At 43.6% G+C, this 25,262-nt stretch overlaps 2 protein-coding genes across 6 annotated transcripts in view; one reads left to right on the forward strand and one right to left on the reverse strand.

Annotated features, from left to right (window-relative positions):
• The first annotated feature begins 1,314 nt into the window (after window positions 1-1,314).
• LOC129516804 (basic salivary proline-rich protein 4-like) lies at window positions 1,315-4,562 on the forward strand. Its single transcript, XM_055336269.1, has 3 exons — window positions 1,315-1,394; window positions 2,647-3,318; window positions 3,950-4,562. Exons 1-3 carry the CDS (start codon window positions 1,315-1,317, stop codon window positions 4,560-4,562), a joined length of 1,365 nt encoding a protein of 454 aa, XP_055192244.1.
• Window positions 4,563-6,027: 1,465 nt separating this feature from the next.
• FNIP2 (folliculin interacting protein 2) overlaps window positions 6,028-25,262 on the reverse strand; it is a 132,126-nt gene continuing 112,891 nt past the window's right edge. For all 5 annotated transcript variants that reach the window (XM_055336332.1, XM_055336330.1, XM_055336333.1 and 2 more), the window contains 3 exons: window positions 15,586-15,786; window positions 11,785-11,900; window positions 6,028-9,781 (listed from right to left, as the gene is read on the reverse strand). In XM_055336332.1, coding sequence (XP_055192307.1) covers window positions 9,703-9,781; window positions 11,785-11,900; window positions 15,586-15,786 — 396 coding nt within the window. In that variant the 3' untranslated portion in view covers window positions 6,028-9,702. The remainder of the gene's footprint in view (window positions 9,782-11,784; window positions 11,901-15,585; window positions 15,787-25,262) is intronic.

A 25,262-nucleotide genomic window follows, 5' to 3' on the forward strand; every position in this document is an offset into this window, starting at 1 on the left:
GTCACCAGAGATCTGATTCATTAGCAATTAATTATATCTATTTGAAGCAGTCTGGGAGGGAGCCATGGAAGTCCTCCTTGGTAGGTCTTGACCCCAGAGGCACTTTGTATTTTTTTAAAAAGGGAGCAGTTCAGCTGCTAACATTCCTCTGTGGTCTGATTTTTGGGCTGGGTCCAAATGAAATGATTTATTGCAATGTGTGTGGAGCAGGCTTGGGCTAGTTACTTTCCATCACTGAACTAATTTTTGTGTAGGATTAGAGCCATCATAGATTAAATGATCCCAAATGCCCCCTTCTATCATTCGCTAAACCCAACTGAGATATTTCTGTGCATTAAAAAAAAAAATCTGTTAAAGGACTCTTCAGTTTGGAATCATTTCAAATTTATAGAAGAGATGCAAGAACAGTACAAAGTGAACTCTGATATTCTTCACTCAGAACAGCCAGTTCATTTGCATTAATGCTTTCTTTCTCAATGTGTGTGTACGCATGTATACACATAAACACACACATATACACATTTTTTTTTTTCCAAATCGTTTGAGAGCAAATTGCAGACATGATTCCTCTTTACATTTCAACATTTCGGGGTGTATTCCTAAGAACAAAATGTTCTCTCATATAACCACAATACAATGATAATATCCAGGGAATTTAACACTGATACGATATTATTACCTATAGCTCATAATCAAATTTTATTAATTGACCCAATACTGTCCTTTGTATTTTCTCCTTATCCAGGATCCAATCTAGACTATATATTATATTTAGTCCTCGTGTCTCTTCAGTCTCCTTCAATTTAGAATAGTTCCTCAGTCTTGGTCTTTTATAACACTGACACCTTTGAAGAGTATAGACCAGTTCCATAGAATATCTCTTAATTTAGGTTTATCTGATGTTTTCTCATGAGTAGATTCAGGTTATGTGTTTTGGCAGGAATCTTAGCTAAGCCATATCGTGTCACTCTCAACGCATCCTATCAGAGGCACCTGAGGTCAGTTTAACTCAGTGATGGTTAATCGAGCACTTGCTCACATGTTTTCCCTTCCAGAGACCAACAAAATACTGTATCATCCAAAGAAAAATCTCTCTTTTCATACACTAGGCTTTCTTCTAAATTTCTAGATATGTATTAGAAACTTTTTCTCTAAGTTCATGTTCCGGACCATCCCACAGGATGCTCGTGGATGATACTTCAGTAAGTACTCAAGCCTGCCCCGCTGTAATAGAACTCTTCATGGAAAATAACTTGAAGCAAGTGTTCTTACAGGTTCCAAAGCAAATACAAGGTGTGTAAAGCCTCCAACACAATGTTTTACACCAGCCACCACCGAGTGGCTGCCACGACTATACTTACCTGGGACGCCAGCACATCTTCCATTCCTATGCTGTAAGAATCCAAACCACACACAGAAAAGCAGCCTCAGTAGAGCGAATCACGGTCAATGGAGTTGGGAGATCTGTGGGAAATCCTTCTCACTGAAGACAGGTGGTGGAAAGTGGGGATATTTTATGTTCCCATTCTTGAGTTGGGACCTTATAAACCTAAGTTTGGAGCTTATTGATCACAGTGTCTCTAAAAGTGCAATTTATATTTAACAGCGTGTATTATTCTCGTATACCTCCGTCCTAAACAACATGCTCACAAATCCTGTACATTTCTAGACTACTTCTTCTAACCGTATTTCCCCAAATCTCTCTTTTGTGAAGTTCTATCTTCTAGTATATGTTATTGTCCCTTCTTGATTTTTGGTTCGCTTTTCCCCCCACATAAATAATGGCCACTTGAGTGGTGTCAGGTTTACGTGGATGCCATGTACTTTTAACACCGTCCATTCCTATGGGTTCCTCGGCTTGCAGGGGTTCTCCCTGCCTCCTTTCATGCCGAGGCCTGCACTGGTGCATCCATCCTTCCCCATGGTCCATTCGCTCACCTCGAATCCAAAGGCAGTAATTCTCAAATTCTAACATGCTTATCGATCCCTACGTGATTCAGCTGGGCTGGGACAGGGTCTGGGATCAATGTTCCTGTGGAACCCCCAGGCAAAGCGGGGGTCCCGGGGCAGCACCCTGGGCGGAGGGCCCTGGAGGACCGGACACGGGATTGCAGTTGGAGCTAGAACAGGGGGGGCCTGGGCAGGGGCCTGGGCAGGGGCAGGGGCCGGGGCCGGGGCCGGGGCCGGGGCCAGGCCGGGCGGCGGGCTCGGGGCCGCACCTGGCGGACGCCGGCTCACCTGAGCGCCGGTGCCGAGGAGCCTGGACTGCCCCGGCTGGCTTCCTGGCCCAAGTGACCGTAGCACACTTTGATCCTGGAGGGATTTAGACGTCGCCGGGAAGATGGATCCGCGCGGCCTGATGCCGCAGGCAGGGGGGCTCCAGGCGTTTGCGTGACTCAGTCGCGAAATGAGGGGTTGAAAGAAGGCAAGAGAGGGGCGGGGGGGCGGGGGGGGTGATGCCCTGGCGCCCCGCGGACCCCCCGGAGCCCCCCGCCCCGCCCCCACCCCCGGGAAGAGCGCGGAGGCGCCAGGGAGGCGGGCGCGAGGCCGGGGGGCGCGGGGGGTCGCTCGGGCGGGGGCCTCCTCCCCGCCATCCCGAGGCTCGGCCCTCCCTGCCGCCCTCCCTGTTCCCGCCGGTGCTCGAAGCCCGAAGAGTGCGGCCCGCACGTGGGCCGACGGGGGCGGCGGGGCGGGGCCGGCGCTTCCGGGGCCCTGGGCGGGGCGCGGGGCCACCACGAGGCCGGAGCCCGAGGCCGGAGCCCAAAGCTGCAGCCTGAGCCCGGAGCCCAAAGGTGGAGCCCGAGGCCGGAGCCCGGAGGCGGAGCCCGGAGGTGGAGCCCGAGGCCGGAGCCCGGAGGTGGAGCCCGAGGCGGAGCCCGAGGCGGAGCCCGGAGGTGGAGCCCGAGGCCGGAGCCCGGAGGTGGAGCCCAGAGGTGGAGCCCGAGGCCGGAGCCCGAGGCCGGAGCCCGGAGGCCGGAGCCCGAGGCCGGAGCCCGGAGGTGGAGCCCGAGGCCGGAGCCCGGAGGTGGAGCCCGGAGGTGGAGCCCGAGACCGGAGCCCGAGGTGGAGCCGGAGGCGGAGCCCGGAGGTGGAGCCCGAGGCCGGAGCCCGAGGCCGGAGCCCGGAGGTGGAGCCCGGAGGTGGAGCCCGAGGCCGGAGCCCGGAGGTGGAGCCCGAGGCCGGAGCCCGGAGGCGGAGCCCGGGGTCCGTCAGGCGGTGGAAGCCCCTCCCCGCCGGGCCTCTGCCTCCAGTCCTTCAAGCCGCTCGTTTACAAGCTCCGCTCGCAGAGCTCCGCCCGCGGCTGCGCGGAGGCGGTGGGTGCGAGAGGCCAAGGCCACCACACACGCGCGCAACCCCCCCGTGCGCGCACACACGCACACACACGCACACACACGCGCGCACACACGCACACACACGCGCGCACACACGCACACACGCGCGCACCCGCGCACACACGCACACACGCGCACACACGCGCACACACGCGCGCACACACGCGCATGCACGCTCGTTCCCGGCCCAGGACAGGACTGCGCCGAGGAGGCCAGGCCCACCACACGCACACACGCGCGCACACGCACACACACGCGCACACACACGCACACACGCGCACACACACGCGCGCACACACGCGCACACGCACACACGCACGCACACGCACACACACGCGCGCACACACGCACACACGCGCGCACACACACGCGCACGCACGCACACACGCGCGCACGCACACACACGCGAGCACACGCGCACACACGCGCACACGCACACACACGCGCACACACGCGCATGCACGCTCGTTCCCGGCCCAGGACAGGACTGCGCCGAGGCGGCCAGGCCCACCACACGCGCACACGCGCACGCACAGCCCCCCGGCCCGGGACAGGAGGACAGGACGGGAGGACCGGGGCTGTGGGTGAGAGGGTCCGTGAGGGCTGCGCGGCCACAGGAGCGCCCGACCCCGCGGGGAGCTCCCGGGCCGCCCCCCGCACCCCCGCCCCGGGCGCCGCCTGTGGCCTTCCGCGGTCGGTCTCCGCCAAGCCCGAGGTCAGCGGCGAGGACCCGCAGCCCCGCACCCTCGCACCCCCGCACCCCGCGGGGAGAGCACCGCGGCCGTCCGCACCCCCGGGGTCCCCGTCCCCCTGGAGCAGCTGTTAGGGCCCCGGCTCCACGGCCGGGGTAACCCAGAGGCCAGAGAGGTCGAGGAATTCGCCCGGGGTCACACAGCTGGCAGGCAGCCCGAGGCGGGATTCGAACCCAGGCAGGCGCCCCAAGACCCCGCCTGCGTCTGGGGCGCGGGCCACGCTAGCCGGCGGCGTCTCCAGCAGGGCCCCGAGGGTCGGCGGGCGCGACGCCTGGAACACGGGCCCTGCCGGGGCTCCCCGGGCCGCGGGGTGATGGCCCGCTCCCATGGTCGTGGGGGAGCACGGAGGCCAGCGGGACCCCAAGAGGGCACTTTGCTGAGTGGTCGGCCGGCAGTCAGCCCCCAAGTAGAAGCAGCGTTTGGTCACTTCCCCGAACCTTCACCTGCTCGCTGGAAACCAGGTCCTAACAACACCTAACGCTGGAGCCTGTGGTGAGCACCCTCCCTTCCGGCCACCAAGGGCGCCCCTCTGTCTTCCACCGGTGTGGGGGTCCCCAGGTAGCTGGCGCGGGCCCAGATGCCATCGGGGTGCTTTGTCCTAACTCTGCGCCCCCTTCCACACCTGCTCCCTCAGCTCGGACTTTTTCCACCTCCATCCTGTGCACTTGGCCAGTGCCTAGCACCCGGTATTTGTTGGATGCACGAGTGGATGGATAAGGATTAAAGGAGGTGATGTTTCAACCAAGCTTTAAGAAGTATCTTCACAGCAACTTCCACAGTTGGGGTTTGATCCGCGTACCTGGGTGCCAAGGCCCAACCAAGTAGACACATAAAGTAACCATCACGGTACCCGTCTCACTCAGGTGTCAAAACTGGGTCAAAACTGCCCCGGCACCAGGGAGTGAAAAAAGCAACGTGGGGTGTATGTGTGTTTAGATTCTTTATCAATGGCATGATTTTGAAGCTGCTTGAGGGAATATGGAAAACGCTTTTGAAATTTTCATTTAATCCAGAAAGGAGTTTGAAATACCTAATGTTACTTGCCCCTACAGTCCTAATTATGACAACATAATTCAGTATGGTATTATGTATGTTACAAAGTTCTACTTAAAACCTTTTTACCCCCCCCCCGAGACTATATATATATATGATCTCATCCTTTACATAGCAAATATTATATAATGCCCTTTACTTTCCTAAAATAATTCATAAATAACCTCCTTACACACGTAATTCAAACAAACCAATATAATGCCCTACATGTACTATTTAAAAAATAACATTAAAATGTATTTTAACAGGGAGACATTGAAACTCTAGAAATAACATGAAGCAGGCAGAGGCTTGCATCTATATATAGTCTCCATGAATGCTACTTATAAGTGAAGACGGATAAACGGATGACTTAAATTCATTAGTACAGTAGCTGTTGTTAATGTTGCCTTCCAAATTTATGTTAATTCCTGTAAAAATTCTGAATCTTACAAAGTACAATCTTCCTTCGATTTATAAACCAGCGGCATTCCTGGAAAATTCAGCATATATTAAAATCATGTGAAAAACACATTGGGCTTTTAGGCAAAGCAGAATTAAATTCTTTGCTTAGATAATTATAAACAGGTTTTTCACCCATATGAATGTCCAACAGAACACTTAAAAGTCATGCAGGAGGTGGGACATTTCCTCATTCCATGGGGGTGGGTTGGGGGGGGGTCCCATACATTACATTTCTTTTATCAGCCTCAGCCCCCATCTGCTGTGTGCCAGTAACTCTCACCCAACATCATGCTAACCAAAAATGTCCCTACGTTCCCAAAACATCCCTGCTGAAAATCACTGACATATTTAACAATTTGTTTCTGCATGAATTAGTGGAAATGAGACCTCTAAGTTTTTACGAACTAGATTAAATGTAACAAATCACATGCAGTACCAGAAAAATGTTCAAGGTAAATTCAAAAGGTTTATTGCACCAAATGCCACAGAAAAATGGATCAAAATAATACATGAACAAGTTTTAAGAAAAGATTTCTATACATTGGCATTGATATCTATTTACCTGATCAAAAATATAAAGTCCTATCAATTTGTCTTACTGGAGCTTCAATAGTAACAAATCCCAGAATTTTCTCCTTTTAACCACCACTTAAATTTAAGCATATTGCAATCTTGCTCCCAAGATATGTGGTCACCAAAATTTCTTTATTTAAAAATTAACACTCAGAGGGGGCTGCTTGATTTAGGTAAATATTATATTAAAATATCCCCTCCCCCACAGCACAATAAAAAAAAACAAACGGTTCACATTTACCAAGAGAAGCTAAAGACTTTTTCAATGTAATGGTGAAAGTATGCATGAACAAAATACTTTCAAAAGTACATATTAGTGGGAAAACCCAGACATTTAAAAGAATTTTAGGGTCACTTTATATTCTTTACTTTTATGTACAACCAATTCTAGTGAAGAACCTAAAAAGCTACAGACTAAATTTTTTATAAAATATCAGGACCTAATTATAAGAGCCTAAACAGCAGTTTAGTATCACTTAGCAAGCGGGGACTTTCCTCCCTCCAAAAAAGTTACTTTTGAAAAATACGGTAAGTTTAAAAAGTTGTGATGTGTAAACGGCAGTTCCATGGGATGTGAAAAGATTATAGTTACTTTTATTAAAAAACAGCACACTTCAGAAAAATGGATTGAAGCCTGTACAAAAAGCTATTTAACACTGATAAAAATAAAATACTTTGGAATTATGCACAAGTATGGAAGCTACATTTTAAATTTTCATTGTCATGTTTAAACATACACAATTATCTTTACATTCATATCACTCATCAATCTATTAAAAATAAAACTGCAACATGCTAGAAAGAGGTCCATCACAGTAACATTTACACACTTCTGCTCTGTCATGCCTCACTAGCTTGCTTAAAAAAGCAAGATGCTACAAAAGTTACACTCAACAGGTAAGACTTAAAAGTTGAAGAAACCCTAAAGGTGGAATCCTGTCAACTGAGGTAGTAGTTTCTTTTTTTTGTTGTTGTTGTAATTTTAATTTTTCTCTTGAGGTGGGCCTTGGGGGGGGAGGGGATCCCTTTCTTGCCTCTTGGGCTGAGACAGAATGAAGCCACCTGGTGGTGTAAGTGGGTGTATCTCAAAGCAATTCCATGAGATTTTTTTTTTTTTTTCCTTTTCCACTTTTGGTTAAGAGGTTGAATTTAAGACAAACAAAACTTGAGTGTTATTTAAAGGAGGATTATAAAAGAGCAGCAACATTCTTGGTCTGTTTTTGTAGGCAATAGATGTGAGGATTAGGTTCTGACTGGAATCCTGAGTGTCACTGGGACAACCACCACCCCCCCACCCCCGTGACCCACCTGGAGTTTTCCAACAGACATTTTCCAAGAGAGAGTTTTGGAACAGTAGATTCAGAGGCAAATTACGTTTTCTCAGGCTTTGAAAGGACTGCGCTAAATTTTCATGTATGGAGTTTAGAATCAGCCATTTAAAGCTCAATTTCCCCCTATGTGGGTCTAATTTTCAACATTTTGAATGAAACTAGTTTTGTATCTAATTATTTTCTATGAATCCCTGGAAAGTGGTGAATGAGGGAAAGTACTCAAAATGTGTAAACAAGGAAAAGGGAAAGAGAGATGAGGGGAATGCTCTAAACTGGTACAGATGGGAATGATGTAACATCAGCGATTATAATTTATTCACACATAACGAGAAACAAATGATGATGAGCTGAGCCACAGGTGAGGTCCATTCTCTGTGTCTGTGTAACATAACAGCAAGCAGTGATGCCATGGAACTAGGGACTTTAAAACACCAAACCCAGATTTTAGACAAAGGAAATAGGATAAACATAAAAAGGATGGGAAACTTCAATCTTGTAAAAGACAGACATAAGATAAAAATTAAAGATCTTAAAAGCCTTAATGCACCCACTTACATTTCACATCATAGAGAGAAGGAAGGCAGCAGTTCTAACCTATTCCTAAAGAATTTTTAAACCTAATTTTCTCCATTGGTACTGCTGCTATCCTCTTTCAAACAAACAATTAACTCGCATTTGTAAAAGAACAAACAAACTTATGTGACGTGGTGCTTAGAATCAGGATTTTCTCAAATAAAAAATCTGAAGTCATTCTAACCCCTAAAAGGGAAGTTACTTCATAATCTTAGGTACAAAAGGATATATGAGGAGGACTGGAACTAATTCACATAGCAGTGAAAGGAAATCAGAGCCTAGTTATAAGCAACTGTACTCAGTATCTGTAAGGTGTTAACAATGTTCTGATTTGTGAGATTAGCGCCAGTCCTTTCATGATCTAGTTTTTAAGTGTTTTCCTTTACCTTGGATGTCATCAGTACCTGGTCTGACAGGGTCAGAGGTCACAGCCAGTAAACTAAGTAAAGTTTATTTTAACCTCTAACCAAAAACTAAGGTTTCTTAAAAAGTGAACTATGCTAATAAGCAATCCTTCATTTTGGCAGATTTTGTAATGGGTAAGTTCTGGAGAGGTGTTTTGAAAAGGAATCAGGGATTAGAAGGCACAGAGATGATAATGTAAAAATTGAGATCATTTATGGATTGTTGGTAAATGTACAAACTAATTCCTTTCATTAGTCATCCTGAACTGCTGCAGGTTCACTTTCCGCCAGGCCAGCTATGCCTTTGAAACTACAAATAGTCATCTGTATTAACTTTTAGAGGAAGAAAGTGGCTTCGGCTGGAAGAATTTAGCAACAGAAACACTCTTGAGCTTATAGAAATAACTTTGGTAAATGGCCTCGCTTAAAAAGGCTGCTGAAAGCTCTAACGTATGAGGATAAAACATATGGTATCAGACTGTGCACTCTGCTACTCTGAACTACATCTTGATGAGATGAAGATGCTACATTGATTCCTGGGTTTATTGCACCAACACTCCGTCTCTAACCTACCTGTGGCTGCATCTGCAACAAGGTAAACTCCAAGATGATGTGGAAGTGGGTCCCTAAAGCCCAACAGTCGACTCTCTTTCCTGTTTTATGCCAGGCAGTAATTCCTACAGCCACCAGGGCGGAAGATGGCACAATGTGGCTTGCTTGCTTTTACCTTCTGTAAAAAACAAACTCTGCCCTGGAATCCAAGTCCCTTGTTCTGTCTTCTTAGAATAACAAATTGTGCTTTCTCCACTTTGGAGAGCTCCTGCTTAAACTCTGAAACACTGTCCTACCAGAATGGTATGTACACTGGTTACCCCTGCTCCCAAGTCACCTGTTGTTCTGCCCAAACACACAAGGCCATCTGTACCAACAGCTTTGTGTTTAGTGTAGTGTTTATGTCTCCTCCTGCCAAAAAGGTCACTCTCTCTGTTGATTCCTGGGTAACAAAAGGCCAAAAAAGTATTCACGAAAAACACAAATGCCATTATGTCAAGTAAACCTAAGTCGTCCAACGAGGCATCCACTTGAAAGCAAGAAAACAAAACAAAACAAAGCGGAGGAATGACGTATTTCTGTTTGCTCTTCTCATGCTTTTGATGTCACAAAGAGCTTATTCTTTTCACCTTCAGTTGAGAATCTGATTTTTTTTTTCTTCCAAGGAAGAACTGTCCTGAGCTTTAGCTTATAAGAGTATTTGAGCGACGTAAGGAGAATGAGTACTGGCAATAGCTGTCAACAGAGGCAGGTCATTTGATTCGATCCTGAAGAGTGAAAAAAGAAAAGAATATTAAAGTAGCATGACTTTACTGGAAAGTGTCACTGCTAGGTACTCAGCTTGCCAGATCATTGCTTAAAACTAACAACAAATGAAGAGACGGAAAGATGCTAAACTCTCTCTTTCAATGCAACCTCCCAGGGGCCACTGACCGAAGACACAGAGAAAGATGCAGGTGTGCTATGTGTGGGAGGGGGAGACACAAAGCTGTTCTTCTCACCACAGAGGTCGCCCAGTTTGAAGCCCCAAACTTTTCTATACTGCCTGACAAGCTCATTGGGTCGTACTTGAACATCACCTCCAGTATCTCCTCATTCTAGTCCACACTCCTGAACATGTGCTGAGATTCTGTACCTAGGCTCGAATCAGGCTTAGGACAATGGTCAAGGTGAGAGTTGTTTTTTTTTTTTTTTTAAAGACTTGGGGATGTGTTCAACAGGTTATACAATTTAGATCCTCACTAAACATCTGAGCTACAACATTCTGAGAGCAAAGTGACACTAATAGATACTGAGTCAAGAGACACCATAGCATAAGATGGACGTAACTCTGGCTGGCTCTTTTCTAGCAGGGGCGGATGCAGCATGGTCACTGGCTAAATGCTGCCAAATGTCCTGAAAAAAAATTAGGACTGCTTCAGCCCATGAAATATGTCCTATTTTTTCCCTTGAATTCCAAAAATGAAAAATCAAAAATAAAATTTAAAAAGGTAGCTGGCATTACTTCATGGAATTTTCAATGCTTTCTCCAGTAACGCTGCCTACAGATCTCCTTTCAAGATAGATAAGAAGTTCTTCAGTACCTTTTGTGCTGCTAGCTCCGACGAGGAGAGGAAGGGGCTAGAGTGAGGCTGGATGTGACCACCACTAATAATGCATGAAGAGGACCGAGAGATGAGGAGGGTAACTAAATCCTTATGATCCTTCTAACAGTGTTAGAAGTTGGGGGCCAGGTAAAGATCTTGGAAATGTGCAGCACACATCTGGCAGTGGGAAACCTGGTGAGGCAGGACTCAGATCTGAGGCTGGTAAAGAGTTCTAAACAACACCTCAGAACGACAACAACAGCGACAAGGATGCATTTCAAGTTAACTGCAAAAGCAAATGCCTCAAAAGGGAAAAACCTTTTCTGAATAAAGTATGGGGGAAAAAAATCTATGACATATGACAGGAAATGCCAAGAGCCAAACAATACAGTAAGTCATATCCTGGGTGTGAAAGATGAAAAGTCTGAGAAGAATGCAACGGCCTGAGTCTTGAAATAATATTTTGATTAGCAGGCTTGATAGGGAATTTCAAGGTTGATATTATCTACACAGTATTTTCTTGCTCCAAATTAGGGAAATCATCACCACAGGTAAGGGGGTCAATTCACCCTAGACACAATGTCTTTTTGTTAGTGCTCTGTTGAAAAATTAGGCAGAGAAACACAAGTCAGAATTTCTTCTCTGAGAGAAATCATGGCCAAGGCCCAACCCTCTGGAAGATAAGCTATGGCATCAGTAACAGCAGTATGTCTCCTCTTCCAAGGGGCTTCTATTGAAGGAGGGGAAAGTACCGTCACCCTGCAGACAGGCAGGTGGCCCCTAAAAGTCCAGGAGAACGCCTCTCTTGTCTCCTCCAGGAAGCAAAATGTTAAACACAAGCTCTGCTGCATGTCTGACAGGTTGTGCCTTCAACATCTTACCGAAATTACTAGAAACGGGCAGCAGAATGGAACTAAATTTTTCATTTTGAAGCACAAAATAATCCAGGGAGCAGACCAATCTAAAATACCACTAGCTTAGAGCTCTGCATTTGTTTCTGGGTTTGAAACTCCAGTATCAGAGATACGAAGATGGGAAGCAGCAGAGGCACACATGTGATGACTTCAATGGGACACGGAGGCCCGCGAGTTCTGGGTGAGACAGGCTAAGTGGGTCAGTCAGTGGGTGTGGTGTTCGGGTCAGTCCTATCTCAGGGAGAAACAGTGGCACTTCACAGAACTCACCCCAGTACGACACCTAATTCTTTCACATGGACGCGTGTGTGTCCACGAAGATATTCAGACAGCATCTTACTTTTAAGGTACATCTCCTGTAGTCTATCTTCAAGATGCATGATGCACTGTGAAGCCAATAACATTCACGATGAGGGCCAGGATTCAACTCTCTACCAATATTCTAAGAGCTGGAATTCTCTTAATTCATTTCTAAGGACATAGCTATAATCTCATTTCTTCCCCATACACTTAAAAAATTATATAAACCATATCAAACTACTGGTAGGTATAAGAAAAGGGTTTTATAAAACAACAGTTTACTTTTTCTAATGACTATTAAGATTTTCATATATATCTGCTAGTCTTTTTTAAAAAAACATTTTTTAACATAGCTGAAATCATTCTGTACGTGCAATTATTTCTTACTTTTTAAGAACTTTGTAATAATCCTTTCCCCAGGTTAAACATTTTATCAATGTAATTTTTATCATTAAATAATTTTGAAAATGTGAATTACCATTATTTACTTATCCACATGGCAATCTAAATTTTTGCTATTATAAATAATTTATTAGAGAAAGAACATCTTTGTTGTTTTCCTATAGCTCACATTCTTTTGGCAAATACATCCCCAACAGTAAAGTGAATGGAACAAGGTTACTTCATTTTTTTTTTTTCTCAAGAGTATATTTTAACTGGGTCTTTAGTAACAATAAAGAAAAGGCAATTATTCTCAGGACATCTCTACCCTTGGAATTGTGTCCAACTTCATTTTTTAGAGAATAGCAACCATCTGTGTCTTTCACCAGAGGCAAATGCTTTTGCATTTGGCAGGCAGAGCCATCCAAGCATCTTCAGTAAGACACCTGATGGCTTTGGCAAGGGTAATTCCATCATACATAATTTTCTTCTAGACCATTACGCCTGTTATTTTCAAGGTAAAAAGATTAACAGATGCATTTGAAAATGTTGATCTTGACCATCTGGGCTGATCAGTGACATGGAAAAAGTATCTGTTTGAGATCTTTTCAGTTTTTCATTGGCTTAAAATCTTAAATGCAGTGTGTTGAGTGGATGAAAAAACAACTGGTAAGTGACTAAGAGTAATAATCAAAGGGAGGAGGATTTCACCAATTCTCATGAAAATGTTCCTCCAAGTAAACATAGTTAAGTGGTAAAAGAATCTCCTGGTAAGTTTCAGTTCCTTATGGAGTAAATACAAAGTTTTTAATAAGAGTGTTATAAAATATTAAGAAGAACATTCACATTACATGGCATCCTTTGTTTTAAATGGTTAATTTACAGTGTTTTCATAGTCCCCATGAAAACTGTATGTTGTAATATGGAAATAAAGAGAACACTGGTCTATATGGAACTTGAAATCAAATCATTTAGAACTGTTTTTTATAAAAGGTTTGATTATTATTAGAACTGCTTTGGGTTTTGCCCTCCTCTTTCTGGGATTTTATTCCTGAGATGAATTTCTTTAATTTTTAACTTCTGAAATTTTAAATAGCTACTTTCTCCTCATACTGATGGCTCTAGTAGTCACTTACTCATGTGTTCCATTCAAGTGATTTTTAAGAATTTTAAACTGCAGATGAAATTTTCTTTGACCTCGATTTTGTCAGGTTAAATAAGTCATTCGTACTATTAAGTGGTTAAACATACTTATGTACAAATGAAGTAAAAAGAATTAGCTATAGTAATTTATTGCTTGGATAACTAAGATGTCAGATATGATAAGAGCTACATATTACAGGATAAAATATGAAGGTTTGGTGTATGCTTGTAACAGTAAAAAAAAAAAAAAAAGTATAGAATCTAATATAGCTTTCTTTCCTTACAGAAAAAAGAAGCTTCAGCCTCTAAATCAGTGTGATGCAGCCTGCTATTAGGAAGAAAAACTGCCTGCAAATAATAGAACAAAAGGTCCTCATAACCCATAAGTGCTTCTCACATTACCTGGCCAGGACAGAGGTCCTGCAAGAGTATGCTTCAGTCTAAAGCCCAAATAAAGATTTTGGTGAAAAGTGTTGTCAGCCTTCATAGCTAGTAATATTATTTCATGAAACTAATTTTTTTTAAGATTTTATTTATTTATTCATAGAGACAGAGAGAGAGAGGCAGAGACACAGGCAGAGGGAGAAGCAGGCTCCATGCAGAGAGCCCGATGTGGGACTCGATCCAGGGTCTCCAGGATCACACCCTGGGCTGCAGGCGGCGCTAAACCGCTGTGCCACTGGGGCTGCCCTCATGAAACTAATTATTATTAGCAATCACACAAATAGTAGCTGTTTCCTGAGAACTCCTAACATGTGATGCTATTCCAAGTGCTTTACCTGAATTTCATTTTCATAACCATACGAGATGAGCTCTATCATTTCCTCAGCTCTATAGATGTAGGTATTGAGGCTCTGAGAAGTCACACAGTTAGCAAGTAGCAAAGCTTGGATTTGACCCTGGACTACCAGACTCTAAGGGCCATGCCACGGCCACTGCTGTACGCTGGCTGTTACAGTAGTATCTCATAACAGCAGGGTGCTTTGCCAGTATTTTAAAAAGCAGATTCTCAGACCTAACTTTCAGAGGATTCTCTGAAAGTGCTTGTTATAAATGGGTACTATCTTCGTTTTACAAATGAGAAAGCTAAGGTTCAGAGACACTCAGGATTGTCCACTGTCACATGACTCATCATCGATGGCAAGGCCTAGACTTTAGCCCAGTTGCACTGAGGGGTCTCCCTATGATGCCACACTGCCACAAGTTAGATGATAACCACACAGTATTTCAAATTACCTTCCTGAAGGCCATCAAAGTCTTGACCTTCTGAGGAATGTGGTATAAGTGCAAGTCGTAAGGACTCAGGAAACTTACCCTTCCATCCATAATTACTGCAGGGGATTAATATTCAGTCTTCTACTCTGCTATTACATAGCTCTGTATCTTTTGTGGAGGACAGAAGGGAGGAAAGAGATGCTGTGGTGTGGGGGCAGATTGCAGAGGGCAACCAAGTGCAGGGGAAACGAGCAGGGAAGGTGGGCACTCTTTTACCTCAGTGCAAATCCCCAAGGTCAGCTCACTGAGGCTTCTCCTAGCTATCTGCCCTTAAGCCTCTTCCACTTTTGAGACCTTTCTCCCTCCCTCTCAAAATGTATTTTCTCTCAGTCTCTCTGCACACACACATACTGAAAAGTATCTGTTTTATATATTCATTCCAACGCCTGGGGGAGAGCTGTTAATCAGTTTCTAGGAGTTTATGGGCTCTATTTGCTTTGTTTAATATAATGTTATGAAGTCGATTTTAAAATCCCACTTGAAAAGGAACTGATACCATCTTTTATGGGTACAGTACTTCAAAATTTTAAGTATTTATACAAATGATATTCCATTTTATCCTGAACACTTTTGTGAGAATGGTCCCTGAGCAAAAGGAACAACAACAATCCCTTCAGAAACTGGCTTGCTTGATGTCAATCCAATAAAGGAAAACTAATAATGAGTCTCCAAAGGAAGATTTTAAATTTCCTTTTATGCTTGATCCCTTCCCCATACCTTATTTCCTTTACCATACACCTCACTCAAAAAGATTTTAGTGTCACTGTGTGTTGTTTCATTGCAGAGCTACTGTTACCGAAATCTATCCTGTTTGCTGGTTTTATGTTGCACGTTCTATTTTTATTTATGCTCACGTCCAATTATACTAAAAACAAAACATTTGAGTTTGTGATATTATATTCAAAGTATTGTTAGAAGTGTTTTTTTTTTTTTTAACTGTATTTCTTTGGTGATATGAGAACAAGTACTTACAAAATCAGCCGGGAGGTGAAGCTTGTAAAGCTGTAAAATGGAGTGAAGTAAACTGGACACCTGACTCGAGACCAAGACATCCTGGCCCAGTTTCATGCTGTCCGTCACTTTCCTCTGACTTGTGGCTACCTGGACACTCCACTTATCTGTGTCTGCAATAATACAGACAGCTTCGGCTATCGGCTCATCAAGCACTGGATGCTGGAAGACAAACATGGGGGTCAATGTTCCACAGAACTGCCAAGTGCCACTCAAGATGTCCAGAATGTTTCTGTAATTTCGCATTAGCCTAACGGTTCAGAAGTTGCCAGAGGGAGCTACAGAAAAATTTAGAGTGTAATAGGGACTAAAATAGGAGTGTCATCATCATTTAAAATTCATGTGATAAAAACTGTATTAAAATCTTTTTTTTCTCATACCCAGGAGGTATGCTATCAATGTTGCTAATGTTCATAGATAAGTGAAAAGATATGTGCCCTCTCTACATTCCAGGATATTAAAATTCCTTTCGTTCTGAAAGACTGCAGTCTCCTTTTAAAATGGAGAAAACTAGAATAAAGGGTAGGATTCTATTGCCATTTCTCCAAAACAAGATTAGTCAGGGCAACTTAATATTCCCTTAAAGTTATAGGTTTTTTTTTAATTTTTATTTATTTATGATAGTCACACACAGAGAGAGAGAGAGGCAGAGACACAGGCAGAGGGAGAAGCAGGCTCCATGCACCGGGAGCCCGACGTGGGACTCGATCCCCGGGTCTCCAGGATCGCGCCCTCGGCCAAAGGCAGGCGCCAAACCGCTGCGCCACCCAGGGATCCCCCCCCTTAAAGTTATAGCTTTAATCATTAAGCAGTATTCATTTAGTGACCATGTGCTACATACATAAATCAACTCTAAAAACCAACTAAAATCAGATGGGGGATACATTTATCTAGATGAGTCCAAAAGGTCAAAGGATGGCTACTGCTGAGCAACTTAAAATGCAATGGGTAGAGCAGGTTGACATCTAGTAAATGGTGCCATAGGGCAAACCTGGTAAACATTAAAGCAGTCAAGGAAAAGGGCCTTTAAAATAACCACAACAACAAACACTAATATCCTGAAACTGATCAAAGTGCAACTGCTTCACCACCAGCACCTGGAATCAGGGCAATGTGGCTCACTGGGGAGGTCATGGATGGAATATTCTCCAAGGCTGAGTTACTCTAGAAGGCTGAAGATCCAGATATGATAACAAGAAGGCACAGAGAAGTTGGCTCAATTATTTTAAAGGGAGAAGCTTAATAGGTACAAGAAATGTAAAAAAAAAAAATCAAACATGAAAAATGAGCACGAGTCACTTTTAAATCACTGGATCAAAGAGGAAAGACTAAAGAAGGGCCAAGGGTTAAGACAAATCAACAGGCATCTGTGAGTCTGTGAGCCCGTTCCTTGATGGAAGGCTCTGAATCTGTTCTGCCTGAATTCTTAGTCCCTAGCATAGGACCTGGCATTTGAAAAATGTTACTAAATTAAAACGAGACAGGTTAAGTACAAGCAAATGACAGAGCTGATGAGCACCCTGCACTCTCTAAGCATGGTACTGCTGGACTTCTATGGTTTGCAGGTTCCAGAATGCAGAAGAACCAGATGACCATTTACAGAAGAGTACCTTAAAATACTTGAAGCATAACACGTTCTTAGACTACTAAATACCCAACACAGAGCTCCCTGAATATACCCACAGGGCAACCCAATGTCTCCATCTAACCATATCATTTAGTAGCCAATCGCTTATTTACTGAAGAATAAAAAAATTTTTTAGAGAAGAGGAAAATGTAAATAGTTAAGTGGAAAAAAAAGAAATGTATGTTAGAGAGAGAAAACACATCATGAGCCACTCCTTTAGTTACAAGTTAAGGGGTGCCAGAGATATTGGTGGTCCCATCCTTGACCTGTTCTAAACTTCTATGGGGTCAGAGAGTTGAAGCTTAATTAAGTTCCAATGATTCTGGAGATTTCTGATACATATCTTTCCAAGGAAAACACAACCCTACTAAAGAGATTTGGCTTATGATTTAGCGTATTATTCAGTCACTAAGCTTTCAGGATTTAAAGAGCTCTGAGATCCAGAAGACCATGTTTGGATTTAACACAGAAACACACACCCATACACACCCTATGCCCTGGTATTCAATTTAAAATTCCTCTTAGGAAAGGCTCTACTTTTAAGACACATGTAGAATACAATAAACAAAAACAGTATGTATGTATGCTTCGTTTTATTACTAACTTTTTCTTATTAGCTGTATCTTAATCATAGAAGTAATTAACAGTGAAAATTGTCAGGGCGATTTTTTAAATTCACAATTTTATCAAGTTCATGTGTACACCAGGGTACACACAAATACATACACTTGGCAGCAGCAGTAACATACGTGGAGCAGTACATTTGAGAAGTACTTTAAGAAATGCTGTAAAACCTAAGACTGAATGATTCAAACACCTACTAAAAGTCTGCTCCATCCCTCTGCTATTCTTCGGGCTTTGAGTTCGGGTACGGAGACTAGCTAGGAAAAAAGAAATGGGCAGGAGAGGCAGAGGCAGGGTATGGCTGCAACCTGGTGGAGACCTTGGCCTTCTATGGATCTTAAGAAAAGAAAGATACAATATGGAGAACTATCAGGGGGATCCCTGGGTGGCGCAGCGGTTTGGCACCTGCCTTTGGCCCAGGGCGCGATTCTGGAGACCCGGGATCGAATCCCACGTCGGGCTCCCGGTGCATGGAGCCTGCTTCTCCCTCTGCCTGTGTCTCTGCCTCTCTCTCTCTCTCTCTGTGTGTGTGACTATCATGAATAAATAAAAATTAAAAAAAAAAAAAGAACTATCAGCTAGCTGGGCAGGTACTTTACTTAGTGAGATTCCTCTTCTTAACGTTACAAAACCCTTTAAGGGTTTGAGGTGGGGGGCACTTTGTTAGTTTGACTATTGTCAGAAAACAAAACAAAAGACCCCGTCATATATTTGTACTTTTAGAAGATCTCCTCCTGACCATTAGTGTCTGAGATTAAACAGGACCTCTGATATTGCAGTTTTGAATGAAAATCTGAAGGAAATACTAATATCAAAAACAGTCACTTCCCCTTAAGATGCTTGTTTGGCTGAAAACTTTATGAACCTTAGGGACACTGTTATGCATCAACTTTCCCTTTCTCTCTCAAATTGAAGAGAATCAATTTCAAAGTAAGCTTCTTGCCCACAGAGTTCATGAAATGAGCCTGCAGTATGTTTCTATATTCTCTATAATCTGAGACCCATAAGTGCTGCCCCCTCCCACCCTTACAAGTGCCCACACCCCGCTGAGCACACACATTCATGACCCAGGTGGCAAGACAGGGCTGCCAGCCCTCCTGTTCCCACTGCCCTCCTGCCACCTCTTCCAGATAGCTGCCAGCGTTTCTGTGCCTTTCTCAGAAACCTGATCAGACAATGAGAAACTTCTGACAGAGACTGGAGGATGAAAGAACACTGGAGATCAATAGAGAGCTGCAGGCGAGGGTTAGGATGGACGGCCAATGTCCATCAGAGGAAGGAAGCAGCAGCAATAAAAGCCAATTATCTTTTTTGCCTTGCTCTGCTCTATGAGACTTAGGAACAGTCATTTATTTAGCTCTACTGTGTCAATATCTCATTTATCCAATCTACTTTCCTGTGCAGATTTCTCAAGATAAAGTGACAAATGAAATGCTTTGTATTATAGGTCTTTAAAGGTTTCTCAAATGTCCTTTGGCTATTGTATTTTGTTGAATCATCAGATTAAGTCTGGTTAATTCATAGCCACTAGGGATGTGTGGGTCTATTTTCTGGGAGTGTTGGATGTCTAGGACATTCCAATTTCAGGGTTCTGGATCAGACCTCTGAGCACACAAAATATGCTGCCTTGGCTTATATACACATGACTTCTGCCTAACTTAAACTTCCAGAAACAAGAAACGTCTACAAGGTTTGAGTAACCAGAAGAGCCAAGGTTGTGATATTTCAATGAAGGGCAATGATAAGACTACTGCAAAGGCTCTGAAGTCAGACAGGACTGGGCTTGAATACCACCACTGTCACTTACTAGCTCTGGGACCTTCGAAGCTCATTAACCTGGGCTTCAGTTTCTACATCTATAAAATATGACCTAATTCACAGTTTCTGTGACATTTAAGTGAGGTTTAATTCACGGAAGCTTTCTGTGGGAAAAATGTGTATGAAATTTGTGGCTCAGATACTTAGTTGCCATGTTCAATTTGCTCTCTTATACCACCCCCAACTATACTAATCATGCCCACTAAATCCTCAAACGTCCTAGAATGTCACATTTTAGGTTATCATTTCCTTTACCAACTCAAAAACCTACGCTAGCACCTATCACCCATCACCCAAACACCTAAGTTTAAACTTTTCTTTTTCCATACTTAAAGCTCTTCAGAGTGTGGGCCATATCCACCTATATACATATGTACTTGCAGGACTCTCCAAGAATCCCCTTCTCCCCCAGCTGGGAGGGCTTCTGCCTCTTATTTCAGGCTGTTCCCAGAATGTGTTCCCTGCTACCATCTAAATGTTTCAGTCTTTCAAGGACTGGACTTGGGTCCCACCCCCATGTCCCCACCTCACTCCACCATAAGACGTCTTTCCCACATTCACTGCTCTTCCTTTGACTTCTGAGAGCTTTTACAATCTACATTTTGACATTTAATTACACGGTCTTAACTTGTTCTTGATTTCACATGTTTGTCTACTCAGATTACATAAAGAACTCAAGGAAAGAAATCACATTTTATTTTTCTTCTGTAGCCTCTGAAATGAGCATAACAAAATACTAGGCATGTGCTAAGTATCTAACACATGCTGGCTCTGCTGAACAATTCTCTATGCAGATTGCTTTATTTTTGGATTCAGTCCAGTTCCTATTAAGTCATCTGCACATTAATATATTTCTTTTCCATGTACCACATTTAAATGACTGCCATTTCACATAATCACCTATTTTTAACTTTAGAGCAGGAAAATACTATTCTCACATATAGGCCTCCTATAACTACTTATTAATTCATCATGCCATTTTTCCTGTAGGGCAGCCAGGAACACAGCACTGCCCTACAGACAGAAAACACTGAGGACAAACAAACAAACAAACAAACAAAAAAAAGAGCTTATTAAGTATCAGTCAGAATACTGGTATGTCAGTCAGAAATAGAAGCTAGTAACTCATGCAAGCATTTCCAACTTTTAGCTCAGTGAGTCTGCCAAACCCTCCACTTTGAAATCCTAAAACTTTGTCAGGGTGGAAATCCCTTGGAAGATAAGATTGCAAGAAGTGTGAATGACAGTCTCAACCTAATGTCAAAATAGGAGAAAATACAGTTGCCTCCATTACGACTTTGTTAAGAAACTTCCCCATCTCTACACTATTGGCATTGCCCAATACATACTCTGAGCTGACCCTTTATCAATCCTCAAAAATGTCCAGCTCACAGGTATATTATAGACAGGAGTGTGGACTTCTGTCTCCTAACCAGCTCTAAATATGCACACTAGTTATAACAGTGCAGGTTTGATTACCAGGGATGAGCCACCGAGCAGCCTCTTTCAAACACAGAGGGAGCAGGTGATTTATGTTTCAGGCAATTGGAAGTGCCTCCCTGTATCTTATTTCTCTCTGAAATATTCTTTGTTTTTTTTTTTTTCCTCTCTGAAATATTCTGAATAAAACACAAGCAGCCTTGGCATCATTTCAGTGTCAATTTGGTATTCTATAGAAGGTAATTCCAGTATATTTTATAAGTTTATTAAACTGAACTTGAATAAGAGGATGCCACGTGACCAAATGCCTTTCAAAGAGTCACACCATTATGTTACAGCACCATGACTTAGTATTAGCCTTTATGTAGCTTCAAGTAAGGTCTTTCATTAGTCCTACAAAGACAATGAGATGAAAACTAATGTAGTAAGGTTCACCGTGTCAGCACCTGCTCTTGGTTAAATGTCCTCAGATCCTCCTTTTTATTCTTCTACTTCATTAGAAGTGAAGGACCACCTGCATAACTATATCCTCCACTGCCCTAGAACTGAAGACTTAAGCAATGGAACATCATCCTGGGCCACCTCACCCCACTTCTGGAGGGCTGAGAGCAACATATAAGGACTACAGCCATATGTGGATTGCTGACTGGTTTTGGTTTTAATATAACCCAAAAAACCCTTCAGTGTCACAATCATTCAGAGAAAAGGAACCTGGCTATCACCATTTTTAAACACTTCCTCTGCTCTATAAAATCATGCACAATACCGTCTTTTACTAAATGCTCAGCATCTAGACTTTCCTGCCCGTGGTTTTACCAAAAAATGGGATAGACAGGACCTCCTGTGTGGCAAAGCCAGCTCTGCCTGCAGGTTAAGAAGATGCTCATTGATGCAATCAGCCAGAAGAATCTTGAGTTTCCTGAAGGAGTCACATCATCCCCTATGCCCTCCCCTGGCTCACTCCCTGGCACAGACATCACTTCCACGAGGTCCCCTCCCACGTGTCCGGCGCCTCCCACTGCAATGGACTCTACCACACTGTTTTTACTGCTTATTTACTTCTTTGTAATTTCCTGTTACAGCTTTTGAACTCCTGGAGGACAGGTGCCATATCTTCTCTTGGGCTGCTTACAAGTTTTCTGTGTTTTTGACGTCCTGTAGCTTAAGACTGGATTTGTTTGTATTTACCCTTACTTGGAACTCCATGTGCTTATGTCATCTGAAAAATGGCAGTCATTCTTTCTTCAAATATTGTCTTCCCTCACTTTCTCTGTTCTCACCTTCTGAATGAGCTACAAAATTTTCTCATTCCTGGGGCACGTGGGTGGCTCACTGAGTTAAGCGTCTGCCTGTGGTTCAGGTTATGATTTCAGGATCCTGGGATTGAATCCTGCATTGGGCTCTCTGTTCAGCAGAGTCTGCTTCTCCCTCTCCCTCTATGCTCTCTCAAATAAAGAAAATGTTTAAAAAACTTTTTCTCATTCTAGCCTCCATGTCACAAATTCTTTTTTTTAAATATTTCATTTATTTATTCACAGACACACGGGGGGGGGGGGGCAGAGGGAGAAGCAGGCTCCATGCAGGGAGCCTGATGTAGGACTCAATCCCAGGTCTCCAGGATCACGCCCTGGGCCAAAGGCAGGCGCTAAACCGCTGAGCCACCTGGGCTGCCCCATGTCACAAATTCTAATTCTCTCCAGCAGTATTTAATCTACTCTTCTCTTTAACCTAGCCCTTGGGATTCCATTATAATGGCCATATTTTTCGCTTTTAGAAGTTCTTTTTAAGTCCTTTTACAAATCTAAATAACTGCTTATCACAACATCCCATCTTTTATTAAAGTTCCAATTCCTTCTTTTTTCTGACCATAACCATTTTAAACACAGTGACTTAATAGTTATTTCAGATTGTTCTGGGAGTGCTAATTGTCCAGCCTGTATTTGCTTACTCTCCCTCATCATTTCCTCATACATGGTTTGTAATCTCAGAACATGAGCCTGTCTTGTTGGGACTGTTTTATGTGCTCTGTGTGTGTCTTGGAAACAGGTTCAATGGCAGTCACTAAAGGTTTATGAGTTGAAATAGAGTGGAGAAGAGGGAAAGCAGCTACAGGTGTCTCCTAAGCTGGTGGTTAGGAAACTGTGCAATGTGCTTCCTTCTACCAGAGTCCTATAAGTTCAAGGTTTCTGGATTTTATATTTATCTCTTGGACAGGAATTCCCAAGTCACTTGGGTGGAATAAATCTGGACCTCCAACCTACTCACACAATGGGCCTGGGGCTTTGATTTCTCATTTCTCACAGGTGATTTATTTTCTCCCACCCAAGTTTCCAACTTGTTCCTTTGCTGTCTCACTGTTTATGGCTGGGGTTTTCTAGTCCCCCTTTCGTGGAAGGATAGTTCTTTGAAGCTCCAGGCTTTATCTAAGGGGCTTAGCTTAGTTCCAGGTCCCAAGCCTTAGGTGCATATGAGACCCCATCATTCACTGGAGTAGATCTTAGAAACTCAGGACCCAATTTCTATGTCCTAAATTCAGACTGAAATCCCAGAAGGCCATGGTTGTATCAGCCCAAACTTACTATTCTGGCACAAAAGGATTTGCTTCTGGCACAAAACGATCTCCACTTTATTTAATGCACAGGTATTATAACAATAGGGCTGGGTGGGGATTGTATTATTTTACCCATCATTTCTATAGTTTTAGCAGGGAGGCACACCATTTGCAGTAGCACAACATGGCGTTGGAATCCTCCCACTTCACACTTTGACCATGGCTGTAAACACAGCACCTAGCACGTAAAAGGTACTCAGTACATATTTTCTGATAGGAGGTAAATCTCCAAATCATGACTCTCCTTCTCCTCCCCAGAAGCCATGTCCAGGCTCCTTGCCTCATTTTTGGCCAAATAATGACTACCTGATATGCCACCATCAGAGATTTCTAGTTTATATCAAGCAGACTGTTAACATATGAAAATACTGGAAGAGGTAATTATATGATCTCATCATAACTCTGTGAGCATTTCTTTATCAGAATTTTTTCTCGTGGAAACAGGTTCATTGGCAGTCACTAAAGACTTATGAGTTGTAATCAATCAGTATGGACCATGGACACTGCTGAGGAATCCTGGTAGATATACCAGCATGGGGGCTCTGAGAAGCCCAAAGACATCCCGAAGACATAGGGAGCTAGAGAAGGAGGGGAGGATCCAGTGGGGTGGTGGTGTGGGAGGGGCTACAAAGGAAACCTCTGTCCTTCTGTGGGTTTGTACCCGTGGCTGTGATCACCAGGCTCACTAGGCTGACACCCAAGTTCAGCCTTGTGGATATAGTACACAACCTTGGGCACAGCTTACCTATCAGGCCTGTCACTTGCTGAGGAAAGAAACAATTTGAAGTCCAGGAAAGGAGCTCAAGGTCAAGAAGAATCATCAGACTAAAGTCATGTGATGATGTACAGGACTCCAAAATAAAATGCAGGAAGGTTGATAGCTTTTTTTTTTTCTTTTTTAACAAAGAATGGCATAGATTGTCCAGATATTTTGTACATAGTGAACAAATTTAAGAAAACATCAAAAGTAGCCATGTGTCTAATATTAACTAAATGCAAGCAAACTGAAGCCAAAGAGACTTATAATAAGCTTTTTATTCCCCTTTAGGTAAAGAAAATGAACACAGAGCCTTTAAAGGCATGTCTAAACACATTACTCTTCCCTTTTAGTTTTAAAAGACTGTCATTTCTCTTTTCTTTAGAAGAAACAGACAAACCAATCATCATAGTTTTAGGCGTAAACGTACGCTTCTAAATCCAGTTCCGCAGGGAACAGTCAAGCTAACATCACCGAGCCCTTTCTAGGGGCACAGGCTGACGTGCTGGAATACAGAAGAAATCGAGTCTCCCTTCTCTGCTCCATGGGCCTGGAGCCCAGGTGGTAGAAACAAACCCGAAACTGAACAAAGGTGTGGTGCAAAGTGCTAAGGAGCCCGTAGATGTAAAGTTCCACCTGGGGGCAACTCCAGCCAAGCAGTTTATATTTTACTCTCTTCAAAGAATGGGAATCTATTAGAGAAAAAGAATAAATGACCATACTCAGGGGTTAGCAAGAGCCCTGTGTGGCACTGTACGAGA

Source organism: Nyctereutes procyonoides, unplaced genomic scaffold (genome assembly GCF_905146905.1).
Source record: "Nyctereutes procyonoides isolate TBG_1078 unplaced genomic scaffold, NYPRO_anot_genome, whole genome shotgun sequence".
Lineage (NCBI taxonomy): Eukaryota > Metazoa > Chordata > Mammalia > Carnivora > Canidae > Nyctereutes > Nyctereutes procyonoides.